General features: G+C 42.7%; 1 protein-coding gene across 1 annotated transcript in view; it reads right to left on the bottom strand.

The window, feature by feature from the left end:
• LOC106586343 (inactive phospholipase C-like protein 1) overlaps window positions 1-13,948 on the bottom strand; it is a 142,833-nt gene that overhangs the window by 53,569 nt on the left and 75,316 nt on the right. Inside the window, exons 2-4 of the mRNA XM_014173528.3 lie at window positions 7,256-7,330; window positions 6,797-7,084; window positions 6,217-6,504 (exon numbers count right to left, since the gene is read on the bottom strand). Coding sequence (XP_014029003.3) covers window positions 6,217-6,504; window positions 6,797-7,084; window positions 7,256-7,330 — 651 coding nt within the window. The remainder of the gene's footprint in view (window positions 1-6,216; window positions 6,505-6,796; window positions 7,085-7,255; window positions 7,331-13,948) is intronic.

The following is a 13,948-nucleotide window of genomic DNA, read 5'->3' on the forward strand; positions in this document are numbered from 1 at the left end:
CTTCATTTCTACATTAGATATCCACCTACAGCATGTTCCAGTTATACACTAGATATCCACCTACAGCATGTTCCAGTTATACACTAGATAGCATCTTCATTTCTACATTAGATATCCACCTACAGCATGTTCATTTCTACACTAGATATCCACCTACAGCATGTTCATTTCTACACTAGATATCTACCTACAGCATGTTCCATTTCTACATTAGATATCCACCTACAGCATGTTCATTTCTACATTAGATATCCACCTACAGCATGTTCATTTCTACATTAGATATCCACCTACAGCATGTTCATTTCTACATTAGATATCCACCTACAGCAGGTTCCATTTCTACATTAGATATCCACCTACAGCATGTTCCATTTATACACTAGATATCCACCTACAGCATGTTCCATTTCTACATTAGATATCCACCTACAGCATGTTCCATTTCTACATTAGATATCCACCTACAGCATGTTCCAGTTATACACTAGATATCCACCTACAGCATGTTCCAGTTATACACTAGATATCCACCTACAGCATGTTCCAGTTATACACTAGTTATCCACCTACAGCATGTTAATTTATACACTATATATCCACCTACAGCATGTTCCATTTCTACATTAGATATCCACCTACAGCATGTTCCATTTCTACATTAGATATCCACCTACAGCATGTTCATTTATACACTAGATATCCACCTACAGCATGTTCCATTTCTACACTAGATATCCACCTACAGCATGTTCCATTTCTACATTAGATATCCACCTACAGCATGTTCCATTTCTACACTAGATATCCACCTACAGCATGTTCCATTTCTACACTAGATATCCACCTACAGCATGTTCCATTTCTACACTAGATATCCACCTACAGCATGTTCCATTTCTACACTAGATATCCACCTACAGCATGTTCCAGGTATACACTAGATATCCACCTACAGCATGTTCCATTTCTACACTAGATATCCACCTACAGCATGTTCATTTTTACACTAGATATCCACCTACAGCATGATCCATTTCTACCTTAAATATGCATCTACAGCATGTTAATTTATACATTAGATATCCACCTACAGCATGTTCATTTCTACACTAGATATCCACCTACAGCATGTTCCATTTCTACATTAGATATCCACCTACAGCATGTTCCAGTTATACACTAGATATCCACCTACAGCATGTTCCAGTTATACACTAGATATCCACCTACAGCATGTTCCAGTTATACACTAGATATCCACCTACAGCATGTTCCATTTATACACACGATATCCACCTACAGCATGTTAATTTATACACTATATATCCACCTACAGCATGTTCCATTTCTACATTAGATATCCACCTACAGCATGTTCCATTTCTACATTAGATATCCACATACAGCATGTTCATTTATACACTAGATATCCACCTACAGCATGTTCCATTTCTACACTAGATATCCACCTACAGCATGTTCCATTTCTACACTAGATATCCACCTACAGCATGTTCCATTTCTACACTAGATATCCACCTACAGCATGTTCCATTTCTACACTAGATATCCACCTACAGCATGTTCCATTTCTACACTGGATATCCACCTACAGCATGTTCCATTTCTACATTAGATATCCACCTACAGCATGTTCATTTCTACATTAGATATCCACCTACAGCATGTTCATTTATACATTAGATATCCACCTACAGCATGTTCCATTTCTACACTAGATATCCACTTACAGCATGTTCCATTTCTACACTAGATATCCACCTACAGCATGTTCCATTTCTACACTAGATATCCACCTACAGCATGTTCCATTTCTACACTAGATATCCACCTACAGCATGTTCCATTTCTACACTAGATATCCACCTACAGCATGTTCCATTTCTACACTGGATATCCACCTACAGCATGTTCCATTTATACACTAGATATCCACCTACAGCATGTTCATTTCTACATTAGATATCCACCTACAGCATGTTCCTACAGCATGTTCCATTTCTACACTAGATATCCACCTACAGCATCTTCATTTCTACATTAGATATCCACCTACAGCATGTTCCAGTTATACAGTAGATATCCACCTACAGCATGTTCACATTTCTACACTAGATATCCACCTACAGCATGTTCCATTTCTACACTGGATATCCACCTACAGCATGTTCCATTTCTACATTAGATATCCACCTACAGCATGTTCATTTCTACATTAGATATCCACCTACAGCATGTTCATTTATACATTAGATATCCACCTACAGCATGTTCCATTTCTACACTAGATATCCACCTACAGCATGTTCCATTTCTACACTAGATATCCACCTACAGCATGTTCCATTTCTACACTAGATATCCACCTACAGCATGTTCCATTTCTACACTAGATATCCACCTACAGCATGTTCCATTTCTACACTAGATATCCACCTACAGCATGTTCCATTTCTACACTAGATATCCACCTACAGCATGTTCCATTTCTACACTGGATATCCACCTACAGCATGTTCCATTTCTACACTGGATATCCACCTACAGCATGTTCCATTTCTACACTAGATATCCACCTACAGCATGTTACATTTCTACACTAGATATCCACCTACAGCATGTTACATTTCTACACTGGATATCCACCTACAGCATGTTCATTTCTACATTAGATATCCACCTACAGCATGTTCCATTTCTACACTAGATATCAACCTACAGCATGTTCATTTCTACATTAGATATCCACCTACAGCATGTTCCATTTCTACACTAGATATCCACCTACAGCATGTTCATTTCTACACTAGATATCCACCTACAGCATGTTCCATTTCTACACTAGATATCCACCTACAGCATGTTCATTTATACACTAGATATCCACCTACAGCATGTTCCATTTCTACACTAGATATCCACCTACAGCATCTTCATTTCTACATTAGATATCCACCTACAGCATGTTCCAGTTATACAGTAGATATCCACCTACAGCATGTTCCAGTTATACACTAGATATCCACCTACAGCATGTTCCAGTTATACACTAGATATCCACCTACAGCATGTTCCATTTATACACTAGATATCCACCTACAGCATGTTCCATTTCTACATTAGATATCCACCTACAGCATGTTCCAGTTATACACTAGATAGCATCTTCATTTCTACATTAGATATCCACCTACAGCATGTTCCAGTTATACACTAGATATCCACCTACAGCATGTTCCAGTTATACACTAGATATCCACCTACAGCATGTTCCAGTTATACACTAGATATCCACCTACAGCATGTTCCAGTTATACACTAGATATCCACCTACAGCATGTTCCAGTTATACACTAGATATCCACCTACAGCATGTTCCATTTCTACACTAGATATCCACCTCAGCACGCCCTAGATATCCACCTACAGCATGTTCCATTTCTACACTAGATATCCACCTACAGCATGTTCCATTTCTACATTAGATATCCACCTACAGCATGTTCATTTCTACACTAGATATCCACCTACAGCATGTTCCATTTCTACCTTAGATATCCACCTACAGCATGTTCCATTTATACACTAGATATCCACCTACAGCATGTTCCATTTCTACACTAGATATCCACCTACAGCATCTTAATTTCTACATTAGATATCCACCTACAGCATGTTCCAGTTATACAGTAGATATCCACCTACAGCATGTTCCAGTTATACACTAGATATCCACCTACAGCATGTTCCAGTTATACACTAGATATCCACCTACAGCATGTTCCATTTATACACTAGATATCCACCTACAGCATGTTCCATTTCTACATTAGATATCCACCTACAGCATGTTCATTTCTACATTAGATATCCACCTACAGCATGTTCATTTATACACTAGATATCCACCTACAGCATGTTCCATTTCTACACTAGATATCCACCTACAGAATGTTCCATTTCTACACTAGATATCCACCTACAGCATGTTCCATTTCTACATTAGATATCCACCTACAGCATGTTCATTTCTACATTAGATATCCACCTACAGCATGTTCATTTATACACTAGATATCCACCTACAGCATGTTCCATTTCTACACTAGATATCCACCTACAGCATGTTCATTTCTACATTAGATATCCACCTACAGCATGTTCCAGTTATACACTAGATATCCACCTACAGCATGTTCCATTTCTACACTAGATATCCACCTACAGCATGTTCATTTCTACACTAGATATCCACCTACAGCATGTTCATTTCTACACTAGATATCCACCTACAGCATGTTCCATTTCTACACTAGATATCCACCTACAGCATGTTCCATTTCTACACTAGATATCCACCTACAGCATGTTCATTTCTACATTAGATATCCACCTACAGCATGTTCCAGTTATACACTAGATATCCACCTACAGCATGTTCCATTTATACACTAGATATCCACCTACAGCATGTTCCATTTCTACACTAGATATCCACCTACAGCATGTTCCATTTCTACCTTAGATATCCACCTACAGCATGTTCCATTTCTACACTAGATATCCACCTACAGCATGTTCCATTTCTACACTGGATATCCACCTACAGCATGTTCCATTTCTACACTAGATATCCACCTACAGCATCTTCATTTCTACACTAGATATCCACCTACAGCATGTTCCAGTTATACACTAGATATCCACCTACAGCATGTTCCAGTTCTACACTAGATATCCACCTACAGCATGTTCCAGTTCTACACTAGATATCCACCTACAGCATGTTCCATTTCTACACTAGATATCCACCTACAGCATGTTCCATTTCTACATTAGATATCCACCTACAGCATGTTCCATTTCTACACTAGATATCCACCTACAGCATGTTCCATTTCTACACTAGATATCCACCTACAGCATGTTCCATTTCTACATTAGATATCCACCTACAGCATGTTCCATTTCTACACTAGATATCCACCTACAGCATGTTCCATTTCTACACTAGATATCCACCTACAGCATGTTCCATTTCTACATTAGATATCCACCTACAGCATGTTCATTTCTACACTAGATATCCACCTACAGCATGTTCCATTTCTACATTAGATATCCACCTACAGCATGTTCATTTCTACACTAGATATCCACCTACAGCATGTTCCATTTCTACATTAGATATCCACCTACAGCATGTTCCATTTCTACACTAGATATCCACCTACAGCATGTTCCATTTCTACATTAGATATCCACCTAAAGCATGTTCCATTTCTACACTAGATATCCACCTACAGCATGTTCATTTCTACATTAGATATCCACCTACAGCATGTTCCAGTTATACACTAGATATCCACCTACAGCATGTTCCATTTCTACACTAGATATCCACCTACAGCATGTTCCAGGTCTACACTAGATATCCACCTACAGCATGTTCCATTTCTACACTGGATATCCACCTACAGCATGTTCCATTTCTACACTAGATATCCACCTACAGCATGTTCCATTTCTACACTAGATATCCACCTACAGCATGTTCCAGGTCTACACTAGATATCCACCTACAGCATGTTCCATTTCTACACTGGATATCCACCTACAGCATGTTCCATTTCTACACTGGATATCCACCTACAGCATGTTCCATTTCTACACTAGATATCCACCTACAGCATGTTCCATTTCTACACTGGATATCCACCTACAGCATGTTCCATTTCTACATTAGATATCCACCTACAGCATGTTCATTTCTACATTACATATAGCTATGAAGACAATCATTTTTGTCATTAAAGCTGTTATACTAACTGTTGCTATCATCATTATCAGGGTTGGGGGTAGTTCAACAGAAAACAAAGTGCGATAATTAACTGAATTGGAAACGGAATAGACCTCAACCCTGATCATCTCTAAACCTTTCTACTTCCTCTAATGTTACTACCCGTCCTCTTACCTCAGCTTCCTTGATGCCATGACAGACCTTACAGATGGTTAGGCAGCTATGAAGACAATCGTGTTTTCTATTTCAAGCTAGACCATTGCTCTCTCTCTAGTGTAACTGTACACTCACATGCACACGCGCACACACACACACACACACACACACACACACACACACACACACACACACACACACACATACTGTACAAGCATACGCACACAGACACTCACCTTAGCCTCCTTGATGCCAGGACACAGCTTACAGATGGTTGCCACGGCCGTATCCTCTGAGACGATCCCATACCCGTCTTCATCCACCTCGGCAAACTCTGCGGCCAGCCATTCACTCCTCATCTTACTGCCGAGGCTACCCTCCCCTATGATGCTCCCCTCTCCCAGACCTCCTCCCCCGCCTGCCCCCCCTCCATGCCCGATGGCAGAGGGGTGGGACACCAGGTAACGGAGCCCTGTCACCCAGATGTTGGCCACGTCGGCTGAAAGAGCCACCAGGTCCAGAGACTGGGACATACAAATACACATCACATTAAATCTAAAAGTTTTCTCAAGTAAAACCATCAAATTAAAAACATTTGGAAAAAGGAGATAAAAGAGATTAATAAAGTAATATCATTAAAAACACAAAGGCTGTCTATGATGATTTAAAAACCTCAGTGTTATCTGCCTTTGCCTGACTGCCAGTCTGTTTCTGCTCTCTTGCCAACTACTTGGCATCACAATTCCCAAAGGAGTTGTCAAGGCAGCACAAACTGATCTGGGACCAGGTTAGTGTCTGCCCCTCTTCCCCTCCTACCTGGTAGTCATCCCCGTGGATAATAGAGAAGGCAGCCTCCTCAGCCAGGTGTTCTGCAGCAGGTCCGTTATGGAGGAAGGTCTCAGTGCTCTTCCCCGTCCTAACCTCCCTGATAGTGGCCATGTCCAGGCGAGCGCGCTCCCCATCCTTCTTAGAGGGCTCCCAGCGCAGGCAGCTGAGGTCCAGGTCCAGGGTGTAGAAACGACTGTAGATCCGGGAGTTGGGACGCACCTTCTTCAGCTCACAGCCCCCCTGCATGAAGGCCAGGCAGTCGGCCGCGCTGCTCACCTGGAGGAGGGGGAAGAAGAATACATTTCAATTGAATCCTTGTCCTCCTTATGAATCGGTTATGAATGACTTATGAAAGCGTTTTGAAATCCATATGTAGGTCAAATAAAGTGTTACCCATTTCATTTTCATTTCATTTTCATTTCATTTTTTGAGAAACTAAAAACGAACCTTCTTCTCTGAGGGTATGCTACTGAAGGACACTGTCTTCTTGCGCCCGCCAGCCAACTTGTGCATTGAAGGATCCTGGGTAAAACACAGAGAAGAGCAGAGAGTGAGACAGGCAGACAAGTCTACTTATCCTACAGGCTATGTTTAGAAGTGTCAAGACGAACATTACAGGTAGGTATATCCCATCAACTGACATAATTACAATAGGAGTAGAGACTTATGTGGACATGGGGCCCAACAGAAGAATGTAGAGCGGAAATAAGTAATAATGAGGTAGCTATGAAAGCCATCAGTAATATCCCTGTGAATGATTATGTTTTTGTAACCCCGGCTGCACTGTCTGTCTCTCCTAAAGCCAGACACCTGAAATAACAGGTCTGCTAATCTGAACTCATCTTCACAGGCTTGGAGTGCTGGAAATCAATTGTCCCATTTCATTTCCTGTGTGATAATGTAGCACTGATTCACACAGTGTACAGAGCTTGGTCTTAGGGCTGACAGGGCCCACAAAAATAGATCTCCTGTGTTACACTCACACATCTGTTCTCGCTGCTTCCTGCATCTTTCAGTCTCCAGAGGACAGCTGATTGATTGACAGGTGGGAAGAAGACAGCTCTATCGTCACTGGGTGCTGAAATGTCAGGGCTGGTGCCAATGCAACAGGTCTCTGTCTCTCTCTCTCTCTCTCTCGCTCTCTCTCTGTCCCTCCTGCTGTCCCTCTCTCTCTCAGCTGGCCATTATAACACAATATGCTCTTCAAGGTTTTCAAAAACCACATAGGTATAATAAGACTTATAAGTTCGATTCTTTCAAATCCACATCTCAGTTTATAAGCAGTAGCTTTTTCTCCGTGGTCAAAAAGAGGGTGAGGTAAAACATATGACATTACTACCAGGAAGACTTCCCACACAGGTTAATACAAATCCAGTTTTCAGAATAACAAGTGTGTGTGCACAGGCAGTGGTTTGTAAATGAAGACAATGTGTAAAAGTGACAATGTGTTTCGATATGAATTCCAGCCTTTGTGCAATATTACTGATGATAAGGAATTCAAACCAGGAAAAATGTGTGTGGTACCAGCACCACCAGAGCCAGACAGAGCACTTTCATCCTGCTGTCATGTAATTATGGGGTTGTACAGACAGCACTGACTGACAGACTCTAAGTGCAGCCTTTTGTTACTGTAATGACATTTCCACCATTGATTCAAAGCATGCGGCCAGGGCTGCACAATACTGTAGCAACCAGCCGGGTTGTAACAGAGCTGCAGACCTGCGTTCAAATACTATTTTAAATATTTTAAATCTTTGCCAGACGGGCAGGTTTGCAAGACTGGTTGGTTTTTAACTCTTGCGACTATTCTATTGGTTCCACGCATGAAAAAAAAATGACTAAAAAATAGAATTTGAACCCAGATTGTAGGAGTGTTACCGTCTGGCGTAAATAATGGCTTGGATCTAGCTAAATCACCTGATCCTGGTTTACTATTAGGGATGGGGAGCTTTCAGTCTATTTCTGTCCTAATACCTCAAACCCACAGCAACACATAATGGCTTTACTACTACTAGCCTAGTACATCATCATCAAATATTACATCCTGGCTGTCCTACTACTAGCCTAGCACATCATCATCAAATATTACATCCTGGCTGTCCTACTGCTAGCCTAGCACATCATCATCAAATATTACATCCTGGCTGTCCTACTACTAGCCTAGCACATCATCATCAAATATTACATCCTGGCTGTCCTACTACTAGCCTAGCACATCATCATCAAATATAACATCCTGGCTGTCCTACTACTAGCCTAGAACATCATCATCAAATATTACATCCTGGCTGTCCTACTACTAGCCTAGAACATCGTCATCAAATATAACATCCTGGCTGTCCTACTACTAGCCTAGCACATCATCATCAAATATTACATCCTGGCTGTCCTACGTCATCTACTGCACAGTCTACTTTAGAGATGGAAGGGATTTGGAAATGGGAGTGTTTCCCACTACCTCTTGGGATGCAGTTGGACTCAGAGTACAACTTGACTACCCACACACACTAAACCACACAGAGCAGTGTGTGTGTGGCCTGACTGAGTGAATGATTAAATATAGAGCTGGTGTAAGTTGACATCCTGATCAATAATACACAGTACAGGAACCTGAGTTCCAGATCCTTCCTCTGCTAGCAGAGAGACATACTGTAGCTCCTCCCCTGAGGAGACAGGCAGCGACAGGGCTAGGTGGTAGCTCAAACCTGGACAGAAATTTCTGGACCATCAGTCAGGCTATACTCCCACATCAACTATTCTCTGACCACCCAGCTGACCTGACTGTGACCCCTAGTTTCTAGTTTTTTCATGTTCAGCTGACCTGGAGAAGAGACAGTTTGATCTAGTATCTGTTGTTTCCAATTCTGTTAGACAATATTTTTTTTTTAAGATGGAGGCTTGGACAATGTGTGGACAGACACCCAGGCTTAGTATGAACCAGGTCAGCAGGGATTTAGGTGGACAGGGCAGAGCGGGGGGGTGTTGTCAGACTGTCCAGGGCTCATCAATAATAGGAGCGATGGGCCTTGCATCATGGTATGTGGCATTAGTTCCCCTACAGGGCATGGGAAAACAGGTCGACCCTCCCGTCCAGCGCTGTCATTGTGACACATGTTGTCCTCCAGGAAACCATGACAACATTGTTAATGCACTGCGGTTTGGCCTAAAAGGACATCTATCAGTTAGTTTTAATCCCCCCATCCCTAAGCTCTCTCACTCGCTCTGTTTTGTTTTAGATCTTTTTTGTATTTCCTTTATTCTCTCGTTTTTTTTCTCTACATTATTGAGTTTCTGCCAGAATGAAGCTAGGCACAGATGGAAAGTTGGTGGGAACATAATAAGAAAGGATATATAGTGGGAATAGAAAAGAAAAGAAAGAGAGGGACAAAAAGAGAAAGGGGGGAAACCAGTGCAAGATAGAGGACAAGCGAGGAGAGCATTGGAAATAAGGAAGAAGTGGAAGAAAGCAAGGGATATAGGTGTAAAAGTAGAACCGAGTGGATTCTAGGAAAGGATATGAGAGAGAGCAGAGGGGAGGAAAATTACTTTTGAGAGAGGGAGTGTAGGAAATTGAATGAGAGGAGCGAGGGGGAACGAGTGAGTGAGATGAAAGAGAGAGTAGAGGACAGGATAGAGAGAGGAGATGTGGGCATGAGACAATACTATATTGTGTTCAGTCATGCACAACAGAGAATATTCATCATCATCAGTCTCTTCATACAGCCCACCGGATCAGAGGTCTGACAAACACCTGGGAGGAATAGACATAGAGGAGGACAAGACCGCACATGGTCAAGTGGCTCTAAATATAGACATCTATGAGTGAGATGGAGAAAAAGACCAAGAGATGAAGAGAAAGACCAAGAGATGAAGAGAAAGACCAAGAGATGAAGAGAAAGACCAAGAGATGAAGAGAAAGACCAAGAGATGAAGAGAAAGACCAAGAGATGGAGAGAAAGACCAAGAGCTGAAGAGAAAGACCAAGAGATGGAGAGAAAGACCAAGAGATGGAGAGAAAGACCAAGAGATGAAGAGAAAGACCAAGAGATGAAGAGAAAGACCAAGAGATGAAGAGAAAGACCAAGAGATGGAGAGAAAGAAGAAAGGCAGAAGATTGAATTGATGAAAAAGAAGAGGAACGCGTCAACAAAAGGGAGTTTGAAAGACGGAGCGATGTTGAGAGAGTACATTTTAAGTTGGCCATCTGGTGTGATCAAGTATAGACAGACTAGTAATGACACCATAAATAATCAGAATCAGAATGAAATTTAAGGATGACCTTGATGGTTTCAGCATACCAGTCCTGATGCAATGTTATGTCAACAGTAGACTGATAGATTACTAGTGAACTGTGATTAGCCTGAGGAGCTAAACGGACCATGTGTAGGAGTGTAAATATAGCACACATACTAGCACCCTATACTCTCAGCCCACAACCAGATAGTGTGGCCTGGGAGTAGATAGTTTGTGTGTATGCATTGATATGTAGGCTACGTGTGCCTTTTCTTTTTTAAATGTATGTACTTCTGTCTTTGAGCTGTTCTTGTTCAAATGATCTGTATTATGTCATTCTGTATTATGTTTCATGTTTTGTGTGGACCCCAGGAAGAGTAGCTGCTGCTTTTGCAACAGCTAATGGGGAACCTAATAAAATACCCAATCCCTCAGCCAATTCATTAACCCACATACCCACCCTTTACTATTACACACACACACACACACACACACACACACACACACACACACACACACACACACACACACACACACACACACACACACACACACACACACACACACACACACACACACACACACACACACACACACACACACACACACACACACACACACACAAACAACCCTCCACCCCACCTTAAAACAACACTTGGTGCTAGTGGTAATTCACCTCTCAAACCCTCTAGTCCTCTATCCCTCTATCCCACCATCCATCCCAGAACAGTGGCCTATGATCCAGCCAGCAGTAGAACCATAGTAGATTACGGTACTATACACACACACACACACACACACACACACACACACACACACACACACACACACACACACACACACACACACACACACACAGCTAACTTTCTAAGGGAATAAACAGAGGGTTATTCCGTGTCGGATGGAGGACGGGGCCGGTCACTAGTGGAATAACCTCTCTCTGTCCTCTCCTTCTCTCTCTCTCTTTCTCACCTACTCTCTCTCTCTTTGTCTCTCTCTCTAGGGTTAGCAGAATGCATTGCATGGGTCTAGACTCCAGAGAGTAGTAGAGCAGAAATGGCATTAGACTGAGTGGAATATGATGCCTACGGGGCTGATCAGATCTGCTGTCAATGAGCGGATCTAGAAACAAACATAATGATGACGGTGAGTTAAGTACTGAGCAGAGAGCCAGCTATTATTGGCATGATTCATCAGGACAGAACTTTTATACACAGAGAGAGAGAGAGACAGGGAGAGAGAGAGACAGTGAGAGAGAGAGACAGGGAGAGAGAGGGGGAGATGGTAAAGATAACCGGTAGCCTGTAATGTCCACAACACCCAACAAGACTGAGAGAGACAGTACACAGAGAGAGAGATGGACAGAGAGAGTGAGAGAGAGAGACAGAGAGAGAGGCAGAGTGATAAATAAAAAGAGAGAGTGCTAGAGAGAGAGAAAAACTGCTACAGAGAGAGAGAGACAGTGCTACAGAGAGACAGAGAGACAGTGCTACAGAGAGAGAGAGAGACAGTGCTACAGAGAGAGAGACAGTGCTACAGAGAGAGAGAGAAAAACTGCTACAGAGAGAGAGAGACAGTGCTACAGAGAGACAGAGAGACAGTGCTACAGAGAGAGAGAGAGACAGTGCTACAGAGAGAGAGACAGTGCTACAGAGAGAGAGAGAGAGAGACAGTGCTACAGAGAGAGAGAGAGAGACAGTGCTACAGAGAGAGAGAGACAGTGCTACAGAGAGAGAGAGAGAGAGAGAGAGACAGTGCTACAGAGAGAGAGAGAGACAGTGCTACAGAGAGAGAGAGAGACAGTGCTACAGAGAGAGAGAGAGAGAGAGAGAGAGAGAGAGACAGTGCTACAGAGAGAGAGAGAGACAGTGCTACAGAGAGAGAGAGAGAGCAGTGCTACAGAGAGAGATAGAGAGACAGTGCTACAGAGAGAGAGAGAGAGACAGTGCTACAGAGAGAGAGAGAGACAGTGCTACAGAGAGAGAGAGAGAGAGACAGTGCTACAGAGAGAGAGAGAGAGACAGTGCTCCAGAGAGAGAGAGAGACAGTGCTACAGAGAGAGAGAGAGAGAGACAGTGCTACAGAGAGAGAGAGAGAGAGAGACAGTGCTACAGAGAGAGAGAGAGAGAGACAGTGCTACAGAGAGAGAGAGAGACAGTGCTACAGAGAGAGAGAGAGACAGTGCTACAGAGAGAGAGAGAGAGAGACAGTGATACAGAGAGAGAGAGAGAGAGACAGTGCTACAGAGAGAGAGAGAGAGAGACAGTGCTACAGAGAGAGAGAGAGACAGTGCTAGAGAGAGAGAGAGAGAGACAGTGCTACAGAGAGAGAGAGAGAGAGAGAGTGCTACAGAGAGAGAGAGGAGAGAGTGCTTCAGAGAGAGAGAGAGAGAGACGGGCTACAGAGAGAGAGAGAGACAGTGCTCAGAGAGAGAGAGACAGTGCTACAGAGAGAGAGAGACAGTGCTACAGAGAGAGAGAGAGAGACAGTGCTACAGAGAGAGAGAGAGAGACGGTGCTACAGAGAGAGAGAGACAGTGCTACAGAGAAGAGAGAGAGACAGTGCTACAGAGAGAGAGACAGTGCTACAGAGAAGAGAGAGAGAGACAGTGCTACAGAGAGAGAGAGAGTGCTACAGAGAGAGAGACAGTGCTACAGAGAGACAGTGCTACAGAGAGAGAGAGAGACAGTGCAACAGAGAGAGAGAGACAGTGCTACAGAGAGAGAGACAGTGCTACAGAGAAAGAGAGAGACAGTGCTACAGAGAGAGCAGGCCAGAGAGAGAGAGAGACAGTGCTACAGAGAGAGAGAGAGAGTGCTATAGAGAGCGAGAGAGAGAGACAGTGCTACAGAGAGAGAGACAGTGCTACAGAGAGAGAGACAGTGCTACAGAGAGAGAGAGAGAGAC

This window comes from Salmo salar, chromosome 25 (genome assembly GCF_965601325.2).
Source record: "Salmo salar chromosome 25, fSalSal1, whole genome shotgun sequence".
Classification (NCBI taxonomy): domain Eukaryota; kingdom Metazoa; phylum Chordata; class Actinopteri; order Salmoniformes; family Salmonidae; genus Salmo; species Salmo salar.